The 27,113-nt window shown below is 51.2% G+C and overlaps 1 protein-coding gene across 1 annotated transcript; it reads left to right on the top strand.

Annotated features, from left to right (window-relative positions):
• Nucleotides 1–13,140: 13,140 nt before the first annotated feature.
• Nucleotides 13,141–16,276, top strand: HOXD3 (homeobox D3; the record flags this gene model as incomplete). The annotated part of the gene is made up of 2 exons (XM_080797876.1): nucleotides 13,141–13,675; nucleotides 15,519–16,276. The coding sequence occupies 2 exons, from the start codon at nucleotides 13,141–13,143 to the stop codon at nucleotides 16,274–16,276; spliced, it is 1,293 nt and encodes a 430-aa protein (XP_080654002.1).
• Between the last annotated feature and the right edge of the window lie 10,837 nt (nucleotides 16,277–27,113).

The following is a 27,113-nucleotide window of genomic DNA, read 5'->3' as shown; positions in this document are numbered from 1 at the left end:
TATATTAAACCTTCTCCTTGGGAGGGGGAAAAAGAATATATTTTCACAACACCGAACTACATATATATTATAAAGATTATTATATAGATTTCCCCCTTCCCAGAAGTTCAGGTTATTCACTCCAGCTTTAGACCAAATGCCAAAACTGCATAGCTGCCCTCACTTATACCCCACAGGAAAGCCAAGAGCCATGTTTTGATGAAGAAAACCCAAGCTTCTTCTCAAACATAGCCCCACTACTTTGAAAAGTAACTTAGTCAGAGAAACAACTTCTTTGTTTATAAGTCTCAGTTCTCCTCAGTTTCCAGGGATTGTCTTTTGAAATGTTAATGGAGCCTGGATGGCCCAGGGGGCAGCCCTCAACCCCGTGGTCCCAATTGGACCCCGGTGTCCATTTGGGCCCACAGGAGTGGGGCAGGGATGAAGCAGTGCCTCCCCCTCAACCACCACCCAGGGCAGGGAAGGAAATGAGTTTCCATCTGGGAACGCACTCTGGAGAAACCTAGATGTGGAAAGGCGCAGTGCCCATTTGCTTTTATTTGTTTCCAGTTTGTTCCCCCAAATATGAGCCAGAAGTGTTTGTTTTGGTGTTTGTGTTTTTTTTTTTTTTTTAAACTGTGTTGGGGTCGTGACTGGGGAGGAGTGAAGTGTTTACTGAGGACATTGCTCCTCAGACTCCCATCTCACTTTGTCCATTGCAGCCTTTTGTTGGGAGATGACATTGCCAGTCAGCCCCATGGTGTCTGTTCACACAAGATGCTTTTTTAATAGAATTGACCACTGTTCTGCTGCCACTGATTAAAGTATTATTTATACTAATTGTTGCCTGTAGTTTTGATGTAACTCATTGATCTATATTTGAAATAATAAAAGGTGTAGCAAAACTTCCATCCTGTTTGGTGCCTCCACAGAAGCATTCTTCATTAAGTCTTCTAAAAGCTAACATTCAATATAAACAATTTATTTTATTATTTTCTGCATTGTGCCTGACATGTGAAGGTTAAACTGTGTAAGGGTTAGCAAATCTGTCATTGACCTCTCCCCCACAAGTACACACTCCCATTTGGCCACCATATTTTGTGGGCGTTGAGAAGCCTAAGCTTGGATTCAGGCTGCAGGGCATTATTTATTTATTTATTTATTTTTTGAAAGGAAAATAAGTAACTTCCTAGGCTAAAAAGAGGCTCCAGGTTGGCTCTCTGTGTGGCCCGGGTTAGCCCTAGACCCCTTCAGTCTCTCTTTGTTTTGTGGTGGGAGAGAGACTTCCCTGCACGACCCCCACCACCACCCAACTCTGAAAGAGTGCTGGGTTCTGGGCCAAGCTGGAACTGGCCAGTGGCTACTGGGACCAGACCCCTCTGGCCTCCAGTCTTGGACTCCTACTTTTCCTGTGCTGTTCAGCCCCACTGGGGCCTCCAGCACCTGCCCCTCCTTCCCCTGGAGCCCCCTCCGCCCTTGAGACGACAATAAACACTCCCCACTATAAAAAGTGGCGTGCGCTATTTTTTTTTTTTTTTTTTCCGCGAGGGCTTTCTCTGGTCTTTGCCTGGCCTTGAAGAGTGGGCCAAGACAGGAGTCCCAAAATAGCTGGGGAGGGGGGGCTTGCTCGCGACAGGAAATGAGCAGAATGCATAAAATCAGACATGTGTCCTTAATATATGGAAGGGCTCGCCTCAGACGCGTGGACATGTGTATTTATAAGTGTGCAGACAGAAGTTTAAATATTCAGACACATTTTATGATTGTCCTCTGCCCGTCTTCTGGTTAATGGCTCCTCCTGTGCCCACCAATACATCAATACCGTGGTGTGTATTGAATCACGGGCAGGGACGAGGAGGAAGCGAGTCCATAGCCGAGCCCGCTTGAGTACAGTACAGTAAATCGGGACCCTCGGCAGACGGCGCTTCCCGCCCGCCCGCCATGTTGGGGAGCCCTCCCTGCCCCCCGCGCCTGGCTGGGCGGCCGGGGCTCGCCGGCAGCCGGGGGAGGGCCTTTCATAACCCGGAGAATTTTCAAAGTGCGAGGAAGATGATAAGAATAGATTTCTACAAGTCCCGACCACGTGATTGGCGAAATAATTAATTCAGCACGTCCCTTAAGAAACACGGAGTCGTCATTAATCTGCCACGCAAAGGGCTCTCTCCGACTTGGAAAGTGCAGGGATCCCAAGAATATCACCCGCCGAGGGGGGCCGCGCGGCGCCCCCAAGCCCTCCACCCTCGGGCCCCCAGTGGCGGGCGCGGGAGCGCGGCCAGCAGGTAAATATTTTGGCGACTTTTATTTCTTCAGATTTAAATCCTTAATGAACTTAGCTGTCAGAGCCGCTGACAAATAGTTCCCTTTGCTTCCTGATTTGGAACCGCGCGCCGGCGAGAAGTTGTTAGTGGCTTGGATGGTGACCTTTGGTTCAGCAAAGCTTTGCACTTATGAAAAATTACTGAGAGCGGCCGAGTGTGTGTCTGCGAGAGCGCGAGAGGGTGTGTGTGAGCATGTGGGGGTGTGCGAGGGGCGAGGGGCGAGGGGGCGAGGGGCGAGGGTGCGCGCGAGCTGCTCCGAAACAACAGGAGTTGTTAAAAACCCGCCCGGCTGGGGGACGCGCCTGGCGCACGCGGGCCGAGGTTGCCCGGTCGCCTGTGTCTACCGGGAACAATGGTCGCTGTCACGGCATCTGCTGCCTATTCTTAAACCGGTGAGAAAAGGCCCTGGCCCTCTTTTCAAACGACGGTCGTAAATTTTTCTTTGCGTCATAATAGAAGGCTATAAAATCGAGTTGAAATTTTACCCCAGGCAGGTTTTAACCAACAGATAATGATTTCCGAGTTGCTTCTCCCACTCCCCTCCTTCCCACCCAAGCTCTGCTGCTTCTGTCACCCCCGCAAAGAGTTTCCCCTTCTTCCCCTTTATTTTTGTATTTTTAATTTGGGCGAAGATCTAAAATAAAGGCACGGGTTAGAAGTCCCCGTCGCTGGAGTGGGAGACCCCGGGGGCGAAACGAAGCCTGGGCCAGGGATATGCGGGAGAAGCCAAGTCGTGGTGCAAAGGCTGTCTGTCCTGTCGCCCCCCATTTTAGCCTTTTTTCTCCCACCCTCCGAGGAGCCCTGAGGTCCCACTAGCCACTCGGCTCCCACCCCACCCACTCCACCCCCAGCTTGCCGGGGGCTCTGGGTTGGGACAGCAGCGGACATTCTCCTCCAGCTCGCAGCTCAGGGCCAGTGCCGGGGAGGAGAGCCTCTTTATTCGCCTCCTTCGCTCCCGTTGGCTTTGAGGATGATTTCCGCTAGCTGGAGTTGGCTGTGTTTGGTAGTTGTTTGGGGATTGTGTGTATGTTTTGATTTCTTTTTTGGTTTGTGTATATTTCCCCGTCAGGATAGAGACAAAGTTTCCTTCGCTATGAATTATACATTCAAACAATAATACATTAATTCAATTATTCAAAGATGACAAATGTTTATGTGCTTTGCAAGCGACTCCGACGCAGATTCCGGGCGCTTTCTCTGAGCCGCTTGCGTTTTTCTCAATGAGAATTTGCTCCCCTCCCTCCCCAACCCCACCCACCCCGACCCACCTCAACATTCCCTGGTAGGCCCAGAGAGGAACCCACAAAAGCCTGCCCAGCCCTGGTGGCAGCCCGGCAGCCAGCAGTCTCCCAAGTCCTGGGCTTGGCGGGCACCGGCCGGGCTATTTTATCAGTGTGACAATTGCCCGGGTTGATGTGATAAATCATCGTAAGTAATTCCTGAAAGGGTGCGAGGCTGTTGGGGGCCGGGCGAGGACTGTAAATCTTTCCGGTTTATTGCTCTATGAACATATGCTCCGATTGAAGAAGGCTTAGATCCTTTCCTGGAGACAAATTCCCGCAAATCGGCCCCCCTCTTTGGCAGGAGATTAACACTTGCTGCGGGCCCGTTGCTCGGCCCCTGGCGGGAGGCTGGGGGACAGGATCCTCCAGGTGGGGGTGAGCTGGGGGTACCTACAGTCTGGCCTCAAGAGGCGTCCCGAGTGGGCCTCCAGCCAGGCCCGGCCAGGTGAACAAAGGAGGAGCTCCCTGACAGGTCTAGGGGCTCTAGCCTGTGAACTGTCCTCGGGGACTTCAGTGCTTCTGAAAGGGGGATGAGGAGGACTTTACCCCCTTCTACCCGGCTCTTCCGGGGCTGCCGAGCACATTCACGCTCGCTTTCGCCTGTCAGAGACTTTGCAAGCGGTGACAGGGCATCTGCTCCGTGCCCGATGCCACTGAGAAGCAGAACTGGCCATGACAACGATACTTCGGGGATGGGGTGGAGACTCCCGCGTGGTGCGGGATTCTGGGGTGTAGGTTGGGCCAGGAGAGGGCCATGGGGGGGATGGCTCTTGGCAGGCTCGGACCTGGACGCTGGTCGCTCACCCTGGCTGGGAGCTTAACTCTTTCTCACACGCAGAATTGTGACGGTAAATTCCGCCCGACCACTTGGAGAGTGCTGGGAACAGGTCCCGATGTGCTATTTATTTCTAAACAGAAGCTCCCTTGACTCCCAGATCAGCCCGACCAGGACTGATACCGCAGGCTCCTCGCCTTCTGGGAGGCACCGCAGGAAGCGGGAAGCCGCGGCCTGCCAGTCGCGGGGCCTGCGGATTCCGTGGGCCCGGCCCAGGTTGGGAGGCGCGCAGGTCTCGGCAAACAGCGGCTCTACGCCTCGGCGGCTCCAGGCCGCGCGGCGCCCGAGTGGAGTGCGCAAGGCGCGGAGAGGGGAGACCGCTAGCGGTCCGGCCTGCTGCTTAGGCGCCTTTTCTGGCTCTGGGGAGTGGTGGCTCCGCCGCCGCGTCTGCGGAACGAGCCGAGGCCTCGAGCAGTGGTGAGGGTGGGGGGTGGGAGTGGGGAGTGGGGTTCCCCCGGGGTGTCCGGCCTGGTCTGGGAGCTGGAGTCACCCACCTTAGGGCCTGAGCCTCCGCTGTGCCACAACTAATTGTCTCGTCCCGGGATGGGGAGAGCAGCGCGTCGGCCTAGACAGAGCCTTGCCTGGGTGCGTGCAGATGCGAGGTACCGGGCTTGGCCGGCCGGGGAGCTAAGGGAACCCTGGGCCTCTGATGCTCCACAGCCGTCTCCGGAGACGGCTCTGAGAGGCAGCCTCTAAAATTTCCAGTCCGTGGGCCAGTCCGGTGGAAGGCCGGGCCAGGGTCAGAGGTCGTGGGGGGAGAGACTGCCGGCGGCCAGGCTAGGGCTGGGTTGGTCCCGATTGAGATGGGGACTTTCTTTCCGCTCCATGCCCACCCATGTCTGCTCCGGGGAATGGGCCCAGATCCCACGCTTCCTGCCCCTCCTCCGAGCCCCCAGGCCTGGCTGCGCTCCGGGGCTGGATGGCGTGAAAGTTTCAGCCTCAATCAGTACAATCTTCCCTCGGGGTCACGTGAACAAATATCCTCGCATTTGAAAGCAGCGTCTGTATTTCCCGACTATGAGGGGGTTTCCGGGGCTCTCTCCAAATCCAGAAAGGGCCACATTCCGAAAGCAAAACAAACCCCGAGCTCTGGGGGGTCTGGGAGGGCTGGGCAGGAACCCAGGAGAGGGTGGGGGCTCGGGTGGCCGCCGCTCTGGGCCTGGGAGCGGACAGGCGGGCGGGTGGACCGACGGGTGCGCAGCGCGGGCGAAGCCAGCTCGGGGACTACGAACTCGTTCCTCCTGCGTTTATTGGTAGTTGAACCTCAGCCTGGTTCCGTTCTACCGGGAATTCTGTGTGCTCGGGTATATGGCCGCGTCTGCGAGCGCGCAAGACCAGGGTTGGGACAGTGCTGTCTGCAGACAAAGGGGGAAGGCTAGCTCTGTCCCCCACTGGCGCCCCCTCTGAGGCCGAGGACACCAGGTTTATGATAAATTGGGATCCAGGTAAGCAATTGCATGACAAAATGGAAATCTTTGGGCACCGGGCTGCTTGCTGCCCTGAATGGGATACTAAATATGATTTATTTTGTGTAATCTGTGATCTTGATTATTGCCAATTGGTGAGGCAGTCCGCGTAGACCTAGATACACTTCTACATATACATCGAGGACGGTGATTAATCGTAAGGAGGTGCGCTTTGTGGGGGTGCTCCCCGCCTACCCAAAGGTTAGGAGGACACACTACCTTGCCAGGCTTGGGGGGTGGCTGATGGTAGGGTTGGAGAGGGAGGAGGTGGCAGTTTGAGGAGAGAGTCAGCGAAGGGGTCGGGGGCTGGAGGAAGTATTTTGGGGGTAAATGTGCAGTTACGAAAATGGGCTGGAAAATGAAATGAATAAAAAGAAACTTTTTTACACTGTCACTGCCAAAGTAAGATGGAGCGTCATATTAATTCCGTGTCTTGGGCTGCCTGGCTGGGCACAGGCAGGTTGATTTATATGTATTTAAAATAAACTCTGTGACTAGCCAGCTCCCTGCATTGTTCTGGGAGCTAGCTCCACATACGCACGCCTTTATTTCTTGCTGCTGGCTTAATATTTTTTTTCCTTTAGAGGTTAAAGTGCTACTCAGGCTTTCTCCCCCAAATTCAAGAGAACCCCCAAACTACTCAGAAGAGTTTGAGAGGCTCCTCCACATGCCCCCTCACTAATCTAGGTTTTGACTTCCGTAGTGTCAGAGAAAAGATTCAGGGCTCCTGAGTTCTTCTCCCCGAAGAACCTAGGATGAAAGCTAAATCATATTTTGGCTTCTAAATTCCTCGCATCCTTTTGTTTACTGGATCCTGTGGCTCCTGGCTGGAGGAGGACAGGACAATTCATCCTGGGGTTTTTCCCGGGTCTAATGCCCAAGTAAGCAGCTCCATGAGTCCAAGTGAGCAGCTCCGGGCTCAGGAGAATGCCACACAGCCGGGCCAGACTGGGCCTCTGTAGGGAAGGGTCCCAAAAAGCAAGGAGCAGACCTTTAGCCTAAGTTGGGACAGGCCCCAGCTAGAGAGAGACTGACTTCCAAGGGCAGCGCCATCAAAGGAGAGCAGGAAAGTTGTTTTGTCAATCGCCTGCTCTTGGCTCCATCAGAACTTAAAGTCGCTGGACATTTTTCTTCGCCTGCTGCCTTGGAGCAGCGCGCCTGCCAACTTAGTCAGCTGAATCCAATTACTGCGAGCAGCATTTCATTTGGCCCCATGGAGCACTCACTTATAACTTCCCCGAAAATTTCAATAATCCGCACCAAGGCTCCCTATCCTAAAGACTTTTCCGGGGGATGCTGGTGGGGGTTGGGGTATAGGGCCGGGTCTGCCTCAGACCAGCTCTTCACTGACAGCTCACAGATAGGGCTACCCTCTGCTCCCCCAGTTTCTGGCTGTGGAAAGGGTACTTGAGCTGGTGGACCAGAGCCAGCTGGGTTCAGCCTGCGATTCTGGGCAAGCAGGAGGCTGATGTTGGGCCTGGGCTGGACGGTGGGTGGGCTGAGCAGGGAACAGCCTGAGAAGGCAGCGGGGACTCTGGGTGGCCCAACTTTGTCCCCCTTGGGGTCCTTTTTCTTTTTCCCTTCCCAAGCCTCCTGCACCAGAGCACAGGGTGCACGGGGCATCCCAGAGCACCCAGGAGCACACTTACCCTGTTCCTCCATGGCTGGGAAAACAAAAGCTACAGGCAGCACGGGGCTGGCCCTGGTGGCCTCCCAATTTAGCTCTCTTCTGAGGGAAAGATCCTACTTTCAAAGAACCCTCTTTTAAAAATAAAATAAAACAGTCAAGCGGCAAAAGTTGATGTCCGTTCCCATGAATGTATCATATAAAGTGGCTTCGGGGCCCACCAGTCAGGTTCTAGGACCTGGGTGAAGTGTGTCCCTGCTGCACAGCCCTCCAGGCCACCCCCTGGGCCTGAGGCTGGCTTGGAAGCTCGAGCCCGGGCGCGATATTAGGAGCCCTACCCAGCCGGGATCTCTCTGAGGCGCTTCCGTTGGGTGTTCATTAAGGGGTGAGTTATTGCCGTGTGAGCCAAAGGTCACTTCAAAGGCTTATGGCTTCGTGATCTGGTCTTTAGAAGGGACCGGATCGCTTTGTGTGGGGCTTTCTCCTGCGTGGTTTAGTGTTTGCAAACTACTGAGTCGACAAATTGCACAGGGCAGATGCAAGAGGGGGGATTGTGTCTCTCCTTTGGCCTGACCTGAACGGGCACCCGTTAGGCACCCACAGTGGTGGGCAGCTTGGGTCTGCTTCTGGGTGAAGGTGGAAGGGATGTTTGTTTCTTGGATGGTTTGCAGCCTAATCCCTACCCAGGAGTGGGTGAGCAGCCCAGGCCAGGAATATGGTGGGTACCTACTGTAATAAAATAAATTCAGGGGAACCATTCAAGATACAACGTACAAACCAGGAAATAGCGCCCAGCTCCCTTTCCACTGGGGCTGAGTAGGACAGCCATTGACTAGGACCTACCCAGGCCCGTCCACATATTCCTCCTCTTCTTTCTGGGGCCCTATTCTGTAGCCTTCCTCCCACCCTAATTCTGCAAGTTCTCTTTCACTCCTAGGAGGGTGGGCTTGGCCTGGGGGATTAGGGCACCTGGCGTACTTAGAGCCTGGTTGAAGCAGGAGGAGAGAACTAATCCCCTTGTGCCTTTGACTCACTTATCCTATCCCCTGCCTGAGGGTCTGGCATTTTCCTCAGGTCAGAGCTCTTCCTTCCCTCATCCCGCCAAAGACTTTGTGTTAAAGTCCACTCGCTCTCTAGAAGCCAACCAAGTCTCCTTTCTGCCTGGGAGAAGGTGCCTGGAATGACTGCGGGCAACATATACAATAGTCACATTGATTAAGACACCCTTAAAAGGGGTAAAGCCTCGCGAAATGTTTGGGTAAAAAAGAAGCAACTGCCACTGAGAGTTTTCCATTTTGTTCCAGATCTGCCTCAACAGAATATCAAAAGGAACCCGAAGAACCTAAAAAGAGTTACCGACAAAATTTGAGAACACACACACACACACACACACAATTGTGGTGAGTAGTGTGATTTAAAAAAAATAATAATTTCCACTACATTTCCATCTGTCCTACAATTCAAGGTAGCCATCTCAGGATTCATACATCAAGACATAAAACAAAGGGCGGCTTTGAAGTGGATCACCTCAGTGTGAACTGCTGCCCGTTACATGATAACCGATCATCGGCCTTCAAATTTATGGTCCTTTAATGGGGTGAACCCAGTGCCTTAAATGCAGGGTGTATTGCGTATTGAGTTATCTGGGCTAAATAAGAATGATTTAGAAGGCGCGCTTGGGGCTTCCTATAGGGCAGAAGAGGCTCAGGCTGAGAGCTGGAAAGAGCTCGGGCAGAAAGCTATCCCAGCTCTGCAGCAAATAGATCTCCACGGAGCAAACCCGAAAAGGGGTGGTTTGGGAATCCCGAAGTAGCAAAGCCAACAGGGAGCAAGAATCGTTGCTATGTTCCAGCGAATTAACGGGGATGCCCAGCAAGAGTCTGGTCCGCCAAAAAGAGATCTGTGGGCTTCCGAGGCCCTGGTTTAGGAAGAAACAGGGAGAGGAGCCAAGGCCAACTGGAACCTTAGAAACATTTCAGACAACAGAAACACAACCGGCAAACCATCGCCTCCCCCTTCTCTTTCAACTTGCCCTGACTCTACCAGTCCATAATTTACTACGACCCACCGACCAAGTCTCAGCCCGGCGACTGCCGCCCCTTCCCTCCCCAAGCCCTTCGGCGTGTTCAAAGGCCCCGGCGGGCGAGCGAGCGCCGGGCGGGCCTCCTCGCATCCAGCGAGCCCGGCGTCCCCAGGCAGCGGCCGGCAGCACGTCTTCGGCCCCCGGCGAGGCAGCGCGCGTCCCGTCCCACGTCCGGCCGCCGGGCAGAGCTGCTCCGAGAGGCGGGCAGTAGCCACTTTATATAGTCCCCCTGCTCGCGGGGCGCGGGGCCGGCCAAAGTGCGGAGTAGGGAATTCTTTTGCTGCTCTTCCTCCTACGCGGAGCCTGTTTTCCACTTCTGAAAAGTGCCGGGCCTTGGGAAGTGTTTTTCTTTTCATTCCTTACTGAAGCGTTTACTGCCGCCTTGCTTGCAGTCATAAATTTTGTTACAAACCACAATGACAGGTGCATTGATATGCACCGTGAGAGCTCCAGCTGCTTAATAACCCCGTCCCCTGGCCGCTGTGAGCGCCTTTTATTTATTCGGTATCATATTAGGTATTGATCCTGGGCAGAATTAAGTGCAGTGAGGAAGTATCAGGGTTCGGCGTCTTCAGACGCTCGGCGGGTGCGCCGGTCCAGCGCGGCCCAGGCGGCCGAGGGTGGTCGCTTTGAGGCCGCCTTCCTTCTGGCTGGGGACCCTTCGGCTCTGCACTCCCAGCCTGCGGTTGGGCCTCCGAGCTGAGTTGGGCAACCTCCCGGGACCGCGAGAAAGGTCGAGCCAGATCCCGTTTAGTGCCCCTACCCTAGAAGGGGCCAGGGGTTGTGTCGTTGGGGTTCTGGGGAGGCTGCCCGGGCCGGAGCCCCGGGGGTTGAGGGGAGGAGGAGTGAGAGAAAAGGGCAGCGAGGACTTCGCAGACCGCCCCTCCCCCTACAGGGGCTAGTCTTCACCCCAAGGCATTTGGGTCCCGGAGCAAAAATGAGCAGAGGTACCAAAGGGCGAAAAAAAGAAAGCCTTTAAAAAAAAGGGGGGGGGGTGATCGAAAAGATGAGCCACTGAACAGTTGACCATTGTCCAAGTGATTTATGACCCATTCCTGCTTTTTAGGTTCAAGCAGAGTTCACAAGGAGTAGGGATTTCTGGAAAGAAATAAGCCTTTTTTTTTTTTTTTTAACCAATTTTGTAACAATATTCTTGGGTTCTGTTTTAGGACAGTTGGTTTCTTTGGGACATTATAATATGGATGTGGGGGAAGGCTGCAAAGCCCTTCCTGGTGAGGAGAGGGCTGCTCCCCTCACTTCTGGGGCAATAGACATTGGGGTGTCATCGAATAGGCCTTGAAATTCCTTAAGACAATGAAAACAGATGCAGGAGAACAGGCGCTGAGGTTATTCATGAAGCTGCCAAGTATTTACACTTTTGAGGCCCAGTACACAGAGCTTCTTCAGGAATATGCCATAGAAACAAATATATATGTAAAGCCATCTGTTTCAAAGACCTGGTTAGTAGCCAAAGAAGCTACTTTAATGTGATTTGTCCACCTATTGAGATAAACTTGGTCAACCTGGGAGGAAAAGTGGGGGGGCATGTATTTTGCTTCCACAGTTGTAAATGAAATGACAGAATCAGCAGTGAGTTCTGGTGGTCTGAGTGTCAGATGTGACCATTTTGACATCCGGAGAGCCCACGGATTAAGACTGGAACCGGGATCCAAGAAAAGTCCAGAAACAAATAAAGCTGGAATACCCAGTTCTTTGGCTTGGGGGCAAACACATAAATATTAGTCATAGGATGGGGATGTAACTTTCCATTTGATACTCAGTAACTTTAATAGTCAGAGAATGATCTAGAAAATGAATGAAAGAAAGATTAAGACCAGCTTTGCTAGGTAGATATCTTAACTGAATACATTTAAGAACAATAAAAGAAATAATTCCTAAAACACATCCTAGTATTCTGTTATCCCATTGAAAAGGGCCTGTGTCTTTACAAGATAAATGCCAGATTCCCTTATATTTTAAAACAAAAAGGGCAACAATACTACCAAACAAAGGCTAATATGAAGAATTTTAAAAATTGGGCTCTTTGGTGAAAGTGGAGGAGAAATGAGTGAATGGAGGAGTGGTTTTGATTCCAGTGGTCAAATCCATTAGGCCACATAAGTTGTCTAGACAATGTGGTCCATCATGATGACCATGATGGAAGCCTGGGGAGTTTTGAGGAAGGAAAGGTGCCTGAAAGAGGAGATCAAGAATGAAGACCAGGGAGCTGACCTATGAGTTTTCTTTATCAAGCAGACAAAAGTGGTTGAATGGTATTAGTTATACTTTAACTCCTTAGGAGTCTGGAGAAGGGGGTGAAGTGGGTGAGAAGGGAAACCCCCATTAAGAATCAGAGGACACAAAAGGGACAGAATTTTCTTAGTTTTTTTTCCTTCTTCTTCTAATTCTGGGTCCATTCATCATGGCATGAGAAGTTCTCTCATTGGTTGTGGAGTGGGTGGAGTTGGGCTGCCGTGAAGGATCCAGAGCAGAGGTCAATAATAATATATATTTACACAATAGATGCAAGATAAAAATGATATAGTTATATTATAAAACATCCTATGTTCTCCCATGCTCCATGCATTTCAAATTCTAAACCTCTTCACCCTTTCCAGTATCCATTTAAAAGTAGTAGAGGACGAAGTAAAGACTAGAAAAATGTAGACGAAAGAGAAGAAACATTTTCTAACCTCAAAATAAGTTTGGGAGTCTAAGTGTTCTTGGTTTTTATCTCCTAGTCCATTTCACAGGGCTGACCCACAGAGTTCACTGGGCGGATTCTCACCCTGTCACCAGAAAGTGGACTATCTGGGTCTTCATGAAAGATGCTGTGATTTTGAAATCAGGTGGGGGAGATACTTTTTCTTCTTCTTCCCCCTCCTCCTCCTCTTCTTCTTCTTTTTTTTTTTTTTTTGAGAGTTCTGGCTGTTCTGAGTGTGTAATAGAGCTTTCTTTCTTCATCAACACCCTCGGGTGTCCCAATGATTGACTGATTGACCCATACATTCACTCATTCAACAAGCATTTACTGCACTTACTACAGACAGGGCACTGAGCTGGGTGTTAGGAATATATAGGTGAATAAGACACAGTCCTTGCCTGCAAGGAGCTCGAAGTCCAGCGGGAGACTCAGCCATTAAAATGTATGAGGCCATAAGTGCTTTTCTATGCCATTTCAAAAGCTAAATCGATGATCTTGAAGAAAGAAAATAGTGTCTGGGTGGGGAGGAAGCCCCTTCTCTTGGATGGAGTTGAGCTCAAGAGAAGGAAAGGTCTTTCCTTATGTTTATGAGAAATTCCTTCTGACGTTTGCAAGGTTAAAATAAGCTGAACTTCATAAAATCTCAAATCCTCTCCCTAGGAAGTGGGTAGGCAGTGGAGAGTACAGGCTGGCTGGTCCTTCTATATTGACTATCTTGTCAGTTACAGTCCCTCTGGGGCCTTTCACTTTTCTTCTCCACAGGTCACCTGGAGCCTGGGGCTACCCCAGCCCTCCCAGGGTTCAGCAGACCTCGGAAGTGGCGGTGAAAGAGATAGTGGTAGTCAATGTTATTTGAGCCGGGTCAGCAGGCCCTGGAACTTCCTGAGTGCACGATGCAGAAAGCTGCTTACTATGAAAACCCAGGACTCTTCGGAGGCTATGGCTACAGCAAGGACACCTATGGCTATGGCACCCCCCATCAGCCTTACCCACCCCCTGCTGCTGCCAGCTCCCTGGACACCGATTACCCGGGCTCTGCCTGTTCCATCCAGAGTTCCGCACCTTTGAGAGCCCCACCCCACAAAGGAACTGAACTCAATGGCAGCTGTATGAGGCCTGGCACTGGGAACAGCCAGGGTGGGGGTGGTGGTAGCCAGCCTCCTGGCCTGAACTCAGAGCAGCAACCACCACAACCCCCTCCTCCGCCACCAACACTGCCCCCATCCTCACCCACCAATCCTGGAGGTGGAGTGCCTGCCAAGAAGGTCAAGGGTGGGCCCAATGCTTCTGGCTCCTCAGCCACCATCAGCAAGCAGATCTTCCCCTGGATGAAAGAGTCCCGACAGAACTCCAAGCAGAAGAACAGCTGTGCCACTGCAGGTAGCTCTCTGAGGGGGCTCCTCCTAGGCTAAGTCCCCCAGAATGACCCCAAGAAGCTAGCTCACCTAGGAAGCAAGAGACCCGGGGCTGCAAGTGCAGCTTTGGAGGCCATAGGTCTACACTTGTACTCATGCAGAAATGGCCTTTCTTCTTAGTGTCCCCAGTTGGAGCCATGCCCTTACAGAGACAGGGTGCTCCATTCCAGGCTGCTCGTGCCATTGCTGGACAACTCCCACAGTTATGACTAGGTGGCCTTTTTCTTACATTGACCTTCTATCTGCTTTCTTGGGCTGCTGGTCATGACTTAGCTCCTTCTTCTGTCTGACAGCTCCTCAAAACTTGAAGTCAGGTGTTATGATTCTCCAAGCATGGGTTCTTATGTAGCCTATATCACAGGAATCCCACTCCCTTTAATTAATAAAAACTAAAGTCTGTGGAGTGCTAATCTGGTTCCATGTTAACAGCCAGGCTAAATGCTTTATAAGCATTATTTAATTTAATTTTCAAAAAAAACCCCTTTGAGGTAGGTAAATGATAACAGCTCCATTTTATAGATAAGGAAACTGTGAGTTGCCCAAGATCTCAAAGCCACAGAATGGCACACTTGAATCCAACCAGAGCCTCCAAGACCTAGTCATGGTCTCTACTTGGTCTACCCCAGCCCAGTTCTCCCCATCCCAGCAAATCCATAATGAGAAGGGGCATATCCTAGGGGAAAAGGAAGTGCTCTGAAATGGGAGCAGCCTTGGGGTTCTCTTCCTGAAAAGGGAGATCCTAGAGTTGAGATCTTCTGTGGGTCCATTCAGGATATGTGGAAGAAGATGGGCAGGCCCAGGAGCTCTAAGGCCTGCTGCCTCTCTTCACTCAGCCTTGCTTGGTTCCTAAAATTTTCTGGCCTTGTGTCCTGTGATGCAGTTTATCTTCAGGTAGATGAATTTGGTTCCAGGTCTAGGGTTAGTTTGAGGTCTTGGATGTAGCTAGCTTGCTATCAAGTCTCTGGTTAGCCAGGATCTCTCTGGGGCTGCAGCTCCTAGGGGGAAAGTGCCTTTTAGCTTGTAAGCTTCTTCCGCCCCTGCTTCCCAGCTACAAGCTCAGCCCCTCCTTCCCAGGAGAAATCCATTTGTACAACCAGGGAGGGAGGGACAAGCTGCTGAGGGAGGGGGGTAATGGGAACCCAGGTTGAGACTGCTGTCCTAGCCCTGAAATACTCAAAATGCACCCAGGCTGGCCTTGGAGCCCCGGAAACTGTGGGGCGGTATTTTTATGGTTTATTAGTTCCCTGAGTTGGGGTGCAGAGCCCTTCAGTGCAGCTGAGCTGGAGTGAGGTGCCCATATCTCCACCCTCATTCTGTGCTTCCCGGAGTGCTTTGCCCAGGAGCCAGCCCCAGAGCAAGGGGGTGGAGGAGGGTGCCTTCCTCCCTAACCCCCCAGCAGAGGTTGGGAAGAGTGTTCAAAGAAGTCTGGCCCTTCTTTAATGGGGGCTGGGAGTGGGGGCTAGGCCTTACCAGCTGCTACTAGTCTCTCATTAAACTCCTCCACAGCCTTAGCCTTAGGGACAGGATGATGAACTAGGCTGGAGGGGAGGAGGCGGCAGAGTTAATCGGACCTCAGAAGGCAGATTGGGGGGGGGGTTCAGGTGCAACTCATAGGTAGGACCGGGGCATGTGAGGTCCGGCTAGGAGTCTCACCTCTCAGAAGCCCCCCTCCCCCACTCCAGCCAGCCAGCATTAAGGTTGGGGGAGGGATGGAAGAAGAAAAGGGAGCTAGGGAAGCACCCTGCTCCGGCCCTGGGTGCCCCCCTCCTCCCCCGCTCAGCATCTCCTCTATCTCCCTTCCTGCCCAGGAGAGAGCTGCGAGGATAAGAGCCCGCCGGGCCCAGCGTCCAAGCGGGTGCGCACGGCATACACCAGTGCACAGCTGGTGGAGCTGGAGAAGGAATTCCACTTCAACCGCTACTTGTGCCGGCCGCGCCGCGTGGAGATGGCCAACCTGCTGAACCTCACGGAGCGCCAGATCAAGATCTGGTTCCAGAACCGGCGCATGAAGTACAAGAAGGACCAGAAGGCCAAGGGCATCCTGCATTCGCCGGCAGGTCAGTCCCCGGAGCGCAGCCCGCCGCTGGGCAGCGCCGCCAGCCACGTGGCCTACTCCGGCCAGCTCCCGCCCGTGCCCGGCCTGGCCTACGACGCGCCCTCGCCGCCCGCCTTCGCCAAATCTCAGCCCAACATGTACGGCCTGGCCGCCTACACGGCGCCGCTCAGCAGCTGCCTGCCACAGCAGAAGCGCTACGCGGCGCCCGAGTTCGAGCCCCACCCCATGGCCAGCAACGGCGGCGGCTTCGCCAGCGCCAACCTGCAGGGCAGCCCGGTGTACGTGGGTGGTAACTTCGTCGACTCCATGGCGCCCGCGTCCGGGCCGGTCTTCAACCTGGGCCACCTCTCGCACCCGTCTTCGGCCAGCGTGGACTACAGCTGCGCCGCGCAGATTCCCGGCAACCATCACCATGGACCGTGCGACCCTCATCCCACCTACACAGATCTCTCGGCCCACCACTCGTCTCAGGGACGCCTGCCCGAGGCCCCCAAACTGACGCATCTGTAGCGGCCGCCGCCGGCCGGAACTCGCGGCGCGATTACCTCTTTTGCTTTGGTGGCGGGGGTGGCGGGCGGGGCCCGCGGGGCAGCTCGGTGACCCCCCCCCTCCCTCGCCCTGGCCCGGTCGCCGCCTCCCGGGTCTCGGGCCAACTGCGGCCGAGACGCAGGCGACTGGGCCTCCCCTCCAGGCGCGCCCTCCTTTGGGTGACTCGCCATAAATCAGCCGCGCGGATTCTCCTCTGTAACCCTGACAGTGCCATATACTGCGGACCGAGGGACTCTAATCTGGTAATGGTGTCCCGAAGGTAAGTCTGAGATCCACCGGCGGCGCGCTCTGCAGAGGGACCAGCGCCCGGACAGCCCCGGGCCTGGCCCGAGTCTAGCTTAGTTGCGGAGACCTTAATTTATATGCTCCTTCCCGTCCCGTAAGGATTGCGACGGACTCAACGATCTGTATTTATTATTTGAAGCGAGTCATTTCGTTTCCCTGATTATTTATCCTCGTCTTAATGTATTTATGTGTATATTTGTAGAATTCTCCAGCCAAGCTTAGGAACGCGCTCCCAGGCCGCGGGGGCCACGTTTCACCTCTTTAGTCCCCTTGGTCTGAACTAGTTGAGAGTAGTTTTTGAACAGTTGTAACCGTGGCTGGTGTTTGTAGTTGATGTAAAGGATTAAGACCGCAAATTGTCCTTCATGGGTAGAGTCAGGCGGCCCCGCGGCGTGGCACCAAACCAGTTACTCATTTCTGAACAGCCGCAGCCCTCACCACTCGACACAGTTTATTGATTTCAAATTGTCTGGTACTATTTGAACAAATATTTAGAATAAAAAAATTTCTCAGTCCGAAGTGTATCTGTGTTAATCACGCACACTTGGAAGTAGATCACTCTGCCTTTTATCTTTCGCACAATCCCAGTAGAAGGCCCCCAAATAGGCTGACTCTTTGAGATATATATATATATATTTTTTTTTTCAATTTATTTGGAATCTGGTACACGAGTTGGTTCTGGGGATACTTGATTACACTGCAGCATTGACCTGAGGGGGTGGGGGAAATCTGAGGATGCAAGCCTAGAAACGTCCTGGACGGGATAATTTGGGTAGGGCTTTGTGCTCTGCCTGCTGTGTTGTTTCCATCACCCTCTTTTTAGACACAAATCGACTTTTTTTAGATTGCATTTACATTGGGGAGGCCAGCGCTCACTTTTCTGCGCTAATAACAAAATAAACTTTAAAAGAAAACTGACAATCAAAGAAAAGACACAAGTGAAATTGTAGTAAGATCTGAGCTATGAAAAAGCTAAGGTGCACAAAAAGAAATGGTCATTTGGAGACACGCACCTAAGCTTTTTCTCTAGGAAATGCTGTCAGGACTTTTTCCTGTTTAATGGTTGGTGGTTCATTTCTAAAGTAAACAAACATTGCCCCACGATGTAAAGTAATAAAAGTTTCATTAATGGAACATAACAAGTATAAACACCTTGTTTATTCCTGTTTCTTTGTACAAAACGGGCAAAAATGTCTTCAAGGATTTATATCCATTTTGTAAATATTAGCATGGCTTTAGCCAGGGGCGGACAACGTCCACCCACTTCTCTATAAGGAGACACTTGGAAAGCGCCTTCAGATAAGGTTGGATTCTTTTGTATTTCAGCAACGTTGGCCCACGCATCTCTATTTGGTTTGACAAATAATGCAACTCCTACTACATCCCCCAGTGACACGAGGTGAAATTCCCATTGTGTGCAAATAATTTAACTTCTAATCTTCTGGTGGAACAACAATCGTTTCTATTTGGATGTTTGTGTTTCGCTAAATGATGGCTCAAATAATATTTAGTTTCCTTGTTCCTTTGTGCTGTTTTTAAAATGGCATGTTAGATTGGGGGTGGGAAGGGACTATTCTTTTGCTCAATTTCACTTTATCTGAGCAGGTTTAGAGTATCCATGTTGTAGAAGTGTATCAACAGAATAAATGACTTCAACTGAAGAGATATTTTACCCACTTTCAAGGCTTAAAATTGTTTTCTATGAGATTTGCATCCATAGGCAGAATTTCTAATTGTCTTGTAAGAAATTATTTTTTAAGCTATTAGGGAAGTCAAAGAAGAGCTTGCAGCCTTGCAGGGATTACAACAACCTTTCTTAACTGGCTAAATATTAAATAGATGAATTATCAGGCTGTTTAGATTCAGCCTGGTTTTCCCTCATCTCCTCTTCCTACCATAAATAATAATAAAAATACATAATGCATTATGGCTCCAGGCGTTTTCCAGCGCGGTGTGTTACCGCAGGAGTATCTGCTGAGTCTGCGGGTGTCTGCGAAGGCCCCAAGTGTCATCTGCGGCTTAGGGTTTCATGGATTAGACTTTAAACGGTGTCTGGGCCGGCTGACATCAGCTTCCTCTCACACCAAGGCTCCAACGAAGTGCGGGGCTGGGGGCCCGGAGGCGCCCCTCTCTCATGGGGTGGGGGAGTTCGCTTTGGACAAATCGGCTTTCTCTCACCTTTGGAGAAAGGTTCCCCGAGGCTTCTGAGAATAGCTCGGATTCTTTCCTGCCATTGGCCCGAGTGTCATGTGATGGGCGCACCAGGTCGCTCCCGGGGGGGGGGGGGGGGTTGGGGGGGTGCGGTGGCGAGTCTGGGTTGGCGCTTCCCGCGCGGCCGACAGCCAGGGCGAGAGGGGGGTCTGCGGCACAGCCATTTAAAACTTCATAAATTATAAACAAGCTGCCTTGGCCTTCGCCATAAATTCTGCTCCTTTTGAGCCTGCAATTAGTGTTAGGAAGCACTGGAGTCTAAACACAACCAAACGCCCTCTGAAGGGCCCAACTGCCCAAGGTTGCAAACCTTTATTTATTTCCCAGTCCCACCCCCTCCGCACCCCGAGGTCTGCACACACAGTCGCCTCCTCCTTCGCCGGCGGTACACTCTCGGTTGGGTTCCCGCTCCGCGAGGGAAGGTCACAATAGCTGCTCTATCGGCGGAGGCGCCCGCCTCCTCCCTCCCGGGCCTCGGAGAAGCAGAGAAAGGAGAGAGTGGGGGAGGGGAGCCTGCACTGGGCAATGGCGCCCTAAGCCCAGGCCTCTCCATCCCCGGGGAAGTGCGGGAGTGTGTAACTTGCAGCGGGAAGGGGCAAGTTGGCAGGAGAAGGAAACCTCCAGCCTAGCCCGTGACTTGGGCCCGAGACAGGCTCACCGGGGGCAATGGTGAACGCACCAAGGCCTCGAGGCTGCTGGCCCCTCACTGTCGGGCGCGGGGTTGCGGGCGCTCGCAGCAGCCAGGGCATCCGGGAGCCCTGCGCCTTTGTGTGGGAGGCTTCCCCAGGGGCTCGGCATCGGGTAAGGCCTCACAATGGCACCGCTGGGCCTTCGCCTGGCGCTGAGGAAGGGCTGGGCCGGCTTCGAGCCTTGGTCTCTGGGAGGTGTACCTCGTTTGCTGCTCCAGGAGAGGAAGTGGCTCTTTGGCTCAGGCCTTGATCAGCTCTTTTTTATTTTATTTTATTTTATTTTATTTTATTTTATTTTATTTTTTTCCTACAGAGACCCCTGAAGGGTGAAGTGGGGGGAGGGGAGGGGTCAGGGAGGTTGTGGGGAATCCCCCTGAGGCTTGAAGAAAGGGCTCAGAGTCAACAACCCAGGCCCACGGATGCGGGTAGCAGCCGTTTGGGAGCCCCTGGTTGTTCTGTCCAGGCAATCAAACGTGAATTAAAGCAGGGTGGAGAGGAGGCTGCCCAGAGGGCCCACTGCTGACTGGGATGTGTGGGTGGGGAAAGAGATTTAGGCAGAGAGAGAGCTTGCCCTGGCTTCCAGGAGAAACTCAGGATCCAGCCTGGAGTGGAGTAAAGAGACCCAACTGAGCTAGCCAGGGGTGTGGGGCAGTTGCAGAGGAAACGTCTGAAGAGTAGTCCTGGCCCCTGGAAAGGTGGTAAGAAAGGGCGATTAAGTAAATGTTCTGCCTCCTGGCTTTCAGACCTCAGCCTCATCCAGGGACCTGACAGAGAAAAATCCGCCTCTGATGAATCATTAAGTTAACCATCCATTTGTACCATTTCTTTGTACAGGCTTTCAAATGAGAGAGAGAGAGAGAGAAAATATAGAGTGAGTACTTTCCCCCTGGTGCAGCCCCAGGCCTAGTCCCTATCACAGACACATCAGCCAAATTGGTTTCCTAGGCCCCAGAGGCTGCTAACCTTGCTGAACAGGATTTTTCGAATTTCTATCTGTAAGGAGTATTAAAAGATAGTCATTACCTACCCTAGCTATTCATTTCTCCCTCCCCCATTCTGCACCAGCCAACCCACCCCTGAGTGAAGTGCATCTCCTCAGCCATAAGTCTTGGGAGCTTAGGCTCTCCATCTGCTGAGGTTTTTCATTAGGGAGGGTGAAGAGGATATGTGTGGGTGTATGTTTGAATAACAAAGAAGAAACCCAACATCCTAATGAAAAGTGTTTCTTGCTTGACCTGGAGGAGCCAGAAGCTTGTTTATCCTGTTAGTACTCAAGGAACAGTCACGAGCCTGTTTGGCTTTGTCCTCAGAATTCATTGCAACTTTCTCTTAAAGTAAAGAATGGGTTAATCTCAGTTACAGATCCAGGAAGGTCCTCTTCATCTGGGTGTTCTTGACATGAATTTGGTCCTTCTTTCAGAAACTGTAAGAAAAAAAAGTAGGATGAACAGAACTTTGAGAGTATTAAATAAAAATACAAAGAGGGGCAGAAGGCCTCAGTCCCCACAGGCCTATAGCCTTACCACTTTGGGGCACTGCAACTTCCCAGAGAGGACAGAGCTATGGCCTGGGTGAACAGACTTAGCCCTAGACACTCTGGGCACAGAGAGCTAAGACTGAGTCGCCAGCCATACCCTCCCCAGCTATGAGGACTAGCTCACTTAGATTTCTCTTGCAGAGAGCCTGGATGGAGAGAAAAAAAGGCAGGGTAGTTGAATCCTCTGTACTCACCGCATTGGTGGTGCTGGAGGTGAAGATCATCACAGAGGGTGAAATCTTAGTTTTCATTGTTCCCTTGTCTCTGGTCCAGCTACAAATGCCCTTATCTTTGGGGCTCAAAGTTGGTTCCAAATGGATTATATATACCTGGCCTAAAGCCCATGCCTGAACACTTCCCTCAGATCCCATAACCACTTGGCAAGTTGGAATAGTACAAAGGTAATTCAAGGACCCACTTTCAAGCCAGGTCTAGCCTGAAGCACAGTGAACAAAAGGTTTCCCCACATGAAGGAAGAGGAAATGTAAATGGATGTCCAATCATTTGCAGTAGCAGAAGCAGGTGAAAGGTCCCTAATGGGTTTTTTTTTTTTTTAAGATTTTATTTATTAATTTGAGAGAGGAAGCACAGAGGGGGAATGAGAGAGAGAAGCAGACTTCCCACTAAGCAGAGAGCTTAATGTGGGGCTCAATCCCATGACCTGAGCTGAAGGCAGATACCCAACTGCCTGAGCCACCCAGGGGCCCCAAAAGGTCCCTATTGGTGGCAAAATATCTGGACTGGTTCTGATAGCTAGTCTGGATCATTTTTATGGAAGAGTAATATCTGGGAAAATAATGAAAATAGGATTTTAACATTAGTAAGAGCCCAAGGAGGAGACTTTAATTTAAATCAGGATTCATGGAGAACCCTGGTGGAACAGATGAAATGTTTTTATTGGGAAAGCAGGCCTAAAACCAGGCCAAGAGGACCTTTTGGGCCAGGGCCTTTGTGAAGGAGGGAAGAAGAGCGTTGCTGACTTCTGAGGAGAGGGGAAAAAGGCCCTTTGATGGCTCTATTGTTCCAAGCGCTGCCCTACAAATACCACATGCCTCCCTGCCTCCTCCGCAAGGGGAAAGCGGGAAACTGGGTCTGCTGAGCGGAGCTCGAGGTAGTGGCAGAGCTGGCACCAACCTCCCTCAGCCTCTCTGCTGCCCCTTGGGGCAGCGACGCCGCGCCATTCCTGTCGCAGGCACAGAACACACAAAGGAAGCCCCCACCCGTCCTCAGACGTGGGGACACTCTGGGGAGGAGGCTGGCTTGGACCCCGAGTCTGAGCACCTCCCTCCCCTGCGGGGAACAATAGCCGCCGCCTCCCCCGGGCGGCCGGGCGGTCGCGCGGCACAAAGGCCGTCTCGGGGCCGCGCCACCATGTGACGCGCGCGCTCGCTCCGCGCTCCCCGGGCCCGCGGCAGGGCGCAGTCAGCAGAGCGCGGGAGCCGCGGGGCCGCGGTCGGGCTGCCGAAATCCACCTGGCACGCTTTCGGAGAGACAAACGGTGAGTTAATCACCCAACAGGCTGGCGGCCGCGTCCCCTCTCGCCAGCGAGGCGGCCTGGGGAGGGGGCTGGGGAGGAGGATTTCTCTGTGCGTGTCGCGGGTTGGGGAGCGGGTGGCGGGAGAGGTTAGTCCTATTAAGAATTCATCAATCACCCCGTGTGCACTTTTCGCTCGACAGCGGTTCCTCCTACTTCAGAGCAAGTCCGGGCCATCTGGGAGCCGACCAGAAACCGCAAGCAGAGGAGACGCAGGCACGCGGGGTGAGCGCTCACGGAGGGTGCGACCCGCCGCCCCACGCTCTGCGGTGCGAGGCCGGTCACCCCCTCGCTCCGGGTCCCTCCTGTCGCCTGCCGGCCCGCCCTCGGACCACTTGCGGCCCGCGGCCCTTCCAAGAGGCCGGCAGCGCCCGTCCCAGACGCACCGTGACTCGGTATCCACCCCACCCCGTCCCGCACCCCCGCCACCGACATCTCCTGCTTCCTCCCTCCTCAGTCACCCTCCACGCCACTCTACGCTTAGAAACGGGCAACTCCATCTCTCCCAAGGCAGAACAAGAAAAATCCCAATGGACAGAAGGTTTTTGCAGACACTAAGAATTTAAAAAAGATTCCCAAGGGACTAGACTTCAGGGAAGAGACGGAGCTAGTTTCGTTCTCTTATTTACCTGCAGGAGTAATTTGTGTGGGAGGAAGCAAGATAACACCCGGGTTGAACTTGGAACTAAACTTGAATGCCATATAAAAAGAACAATAAAAATAGACTTAAAATACCAACCACAATGATATGCCTCTCCTCTCTTTTCTGGTGTGAAGGAAGGACTGAACTATTTTACATCAGCTCTTTTGGGGTTCATTTTAGAAATACCATATATAATAATACTAAGGGATAGACTGAAAACGGCGCGCAGCGGGGGGCGGGGGTCGTCAGCATTAGAGCTGTTTAGCGCGGGAGGGCTTGGGTAAGTGGGTGGTGAAGCATTCGTATAGCCCTTCTCGAGTGGTACTTGTACTTCTCTTTGTAACATCTAAGAAAGTTCCAGGCTACCCCCACCCCTTTTACTCTTTTTCTGAGTGACATCAGCTGAGAAGTTTCTGGAGTTCCTTAAGTGGTGCCTCAGCCTATAGGAAAGAGCCCCTGAAAGACAGAAAATCCCACCTCCCTCCTCCACTCTTCTCTTTCAGCATCCTCTTGGGTGGAAATTAACTTGCTTTGGAGAGATGTTCTACTATCGTTTTGCTTTAGATAAATATAACCTGAAGCATTAAGCCTTGCACAGTGTTCTGAACTCATTAAGCAACTGAAATACTGGTCTTGTTGTCCTTGGCTCAGAGTGTCTCCCTCTCTCCTTGCCTTTCAGCAAGACCTACTGAACAGTTCCTGTGGGTATTGTGTCGGGCTCTGAGATATAAAAAGGTGTCACTAATAGTGTGCACCTTTTCATTTACTAGGGGAGGAAAAGAACGCTGAAACAGTGTGACAGATGCTATAACACAGGTGTGGCCAAGATGTTCCTGGAATAAAGAGAAGAAGCCACCAACACCACTGTAGTGTCAAAAAAAAAAAAAAAAAAAAGGCTTCTCAGAGGAAATGAATTTGGGTTCTTAGAATTTCTTAGGAAGGAAGGGGGGACATACCAGGCAGAGAGACCAGCACATGCAAAACAAGAAGGGAAGAAAGAGCAAAGTCTGGCCCTGGAACAAGAACAGTACCTTGGAGTAGAACATCTGGCTGGAAAAAGAGGCTGTATGGAGTTCATGGAAGGGAGTCTGGACCTCATCCATAGGCAGTGGGAAGCCACTGAAGGTTTTAAGCTGGGATGTGAGGTTGTATATTTGGAAAGACTGCTCTTTGGGAAACTGTCTGACTGGAGAAAGCAGAGATAGGAGACAAGAAGGAAAAAAAGGAGGTTGCAATAATCCAGCATAGAGAGGAACTAAGGAAATGACAATGAAGAGGAAAGACATTGAGGAGGACAAATTCACAGGACTTGGTGATAACTGGGTGAGTGAAAGAGAAGTTACAGATGTTAATCCCTAGGTTTCTGTTTAGAGGGCCTGAATGAGTACTCAGGTCATTCACCAAAATGAATACAGAAGAGAAGACTTTGCAGAGGAAACTAAAGAATTCAGGTTTAGGTCTACATTGTGTTTTCTGTTTTGCTAACTGATACACTGTATGACCCTAAACAATTCACTTAATCTTTCTGGCTTTCAGTTTCATCACCAATATAATGGTCAATAGATATCTACCTCAGAAGTTTATTGTGTGTGTGTGTGTGTGCGCGCGCGCGCGCGCTCACGGGCACGTCTACTTTGGGTATTACCTTCACCAGGTCCAAGGGAGTGTCGTATGCAAAGCTAAAACCTAGGGAAAACATCCTCTTACCCACACCACGCTAATCAATACTTAGATCCTGGGTGGCTAGTGAGAAATATGTCTCAGGAAAATTACAAACAACACCCTCCTGCTTCCCAGATATTGAATCCAAGCTAATGCTTAGGACTAGGTCAGATCATATTGCTAATTAGAGCTCCTCTGCTTCCGGAGGGTACTCTCCAGGGACACGTGCAAAAATGTGGTCCTGGTATCAGACCACTAAAGAGGAGGCCTCTTAGCAGATGTCAGAAAGCTTTTTTATATCATGTGTCTTTCACAGAATGCTTGAAGCCACCCACTCTCTTTGAACCTCTTTAGGCTTCCTTGTGACACAGTGCAGTGTAGGAAAGGGTGTTGGAACATCTGACCTTGGCCATTTACATTGGGTGTGATGACAACAAGTAGTTTATCTTTTCTGTGTCAGTATTACCATTTGTAAAATAGAATTATGAAAGGATCAAAGAAGATAAGGAAGAATGGCATTTTTGGAGATGCTGTAAGGGTCAGTAAGAGGCACTATGTTTTACTTATTGGACTGGCAAAAAATAAAAAAATTTACTATCCCACTGATGTGGCAAGGGTATGGGGTAACAGGAATTCTCTTATGTTGCTAGTAGAAGGGTAAACTGATTCACTTCTAAGGAGAGCAATTTGGCATTTTGTATCAAAATTGCCAGTGCACATACTTCTGACTAAGTTATTTCATGTCTGGGAATTTATCTAATAGGTCAAAAATTTGAACATGTGTTTATAATAGCAAGAGGCTGAAAATAAGCAAGAACTTTTCTATCCGCATTAATAGGGGATTAGTTAAATAAATTATGGTAGGTATGTAGAGCAGAACAGCATGAAATTGTAAAAATGAACCAGAAAGTTCTGTATGCATGTATATAAAATGATCTTCAGGATACAATAGGGGAGGACACCTTGGTGGCTCAGTCAGTTGAGCATCTGCCTTCAGCTCAGGTCATGATCCCAGGGTCCTGGGATCAAGTCCCACATCAGGGCCCTTGTGCAATGGGGAGCCTGCTTCTCCTTCTGCCTGTTGCTTTCCCCTGCTTGTGCTAGCTCTCTCTCTCTCTCTGGCAAATAAATAAAATCTTTTTTAAAAAATTTATTTACTTGACAGAGACAGAGCATACAAGTAGGGGGAGTGGCAGGCAGAGGCAGAAGGAGACAGGGGGAGAGGGAGAAGCAGGCTCCCCACCGAGTGTAGGGCTGGATCCCAAGGCAGATGCATAACTGACTGAGCCACCCAGGTGCCCCTAAATAAGTAAAATCTTAAAAAAAAAAAAAATACGACAGGGGAAAAGCATGGGGCAAAAGAATCATCTAATATGCTATCATTTATGCAAAAAAAGAGGGGAATTTATAGATAGATGATGTATAAAGTACCTCTGGAAAGACATACAAGAAACCAATTACTGGTGTTTATGTGAAGGGGAACTAGGTGGCTGAGGACGGGGTGGGAGAAGGATTCTCACTGCATACCACCATGTACCCTTTGAATCTTGAACCAGGTAAATTTAAATTTATTACCTATTTGAAAAATAAAGGAGAAAAAAAAAAGATCAGTACAACTGTAACTGACCTGGGTGCACCTGTGTGTGTTCACACACGTCCTCAATCTGAACTGTCCAGTTACATTAACCCAAGGACACTTCCTGTTTGCTGCCCTAGGTAGCAAGCTTAGCAGGAGATGAGGGGATCCTTTACCCTTGCTTGGTGGAGGGGGTGGGGAGCCAGATCCTCTCTGCCTTCTCTTGCAGGAGTATCTCATGTGAGGCCTCAGAAGTCTGGAGCACAAATTTCGGAAACAAATTACAAATGGTGGGGGGTGGCAAGCCTCCCAGTCAGCTACATGGGCTGTACGGTCTCCCAGAAACAAGGGTGTCTCCTTGAACACTGCTCTGTGGCTCAGCACTGAGGCTGCCACGGTGTGAAGGAGGGGCTGCTTTACTCGTCCCTCCTTGTAAACTGTGGACAGGAAGTCGACTGTGGTCAGGAGACCTGGCTGTCATTTTTTGCAGGACGATTTTGTCTTTCGACCTTTGAATAAAGTGATTTCCTTTCTAGAATGAGAGGTTCAATGTCACTTATTTCTAAGGAGCCTTCTTGCACTGACATTTTATGACATGAAAGGTCCATCTTTAACCAAAAGGAGAGTTACAGCTTAGGCCAACAGACAATTCATCCCCTCT

Source organism: Martes martes (assembly GCF_963455335.1).
Source record: "Martes martes genome assembly, chromosome: 3".
Classification (NCBI taxonomy): domain Eukaryota; kingdom Metazoa; phylum Chordata; class Mammalia; order Carnivora; family Mustelidae; genus Martes; species Martes martes.
The sequence above is the reverse complement of the archived record's forward strand: the minus strand, read 5'-3'. Positions and strand labels throughout refer to the sequence as shown.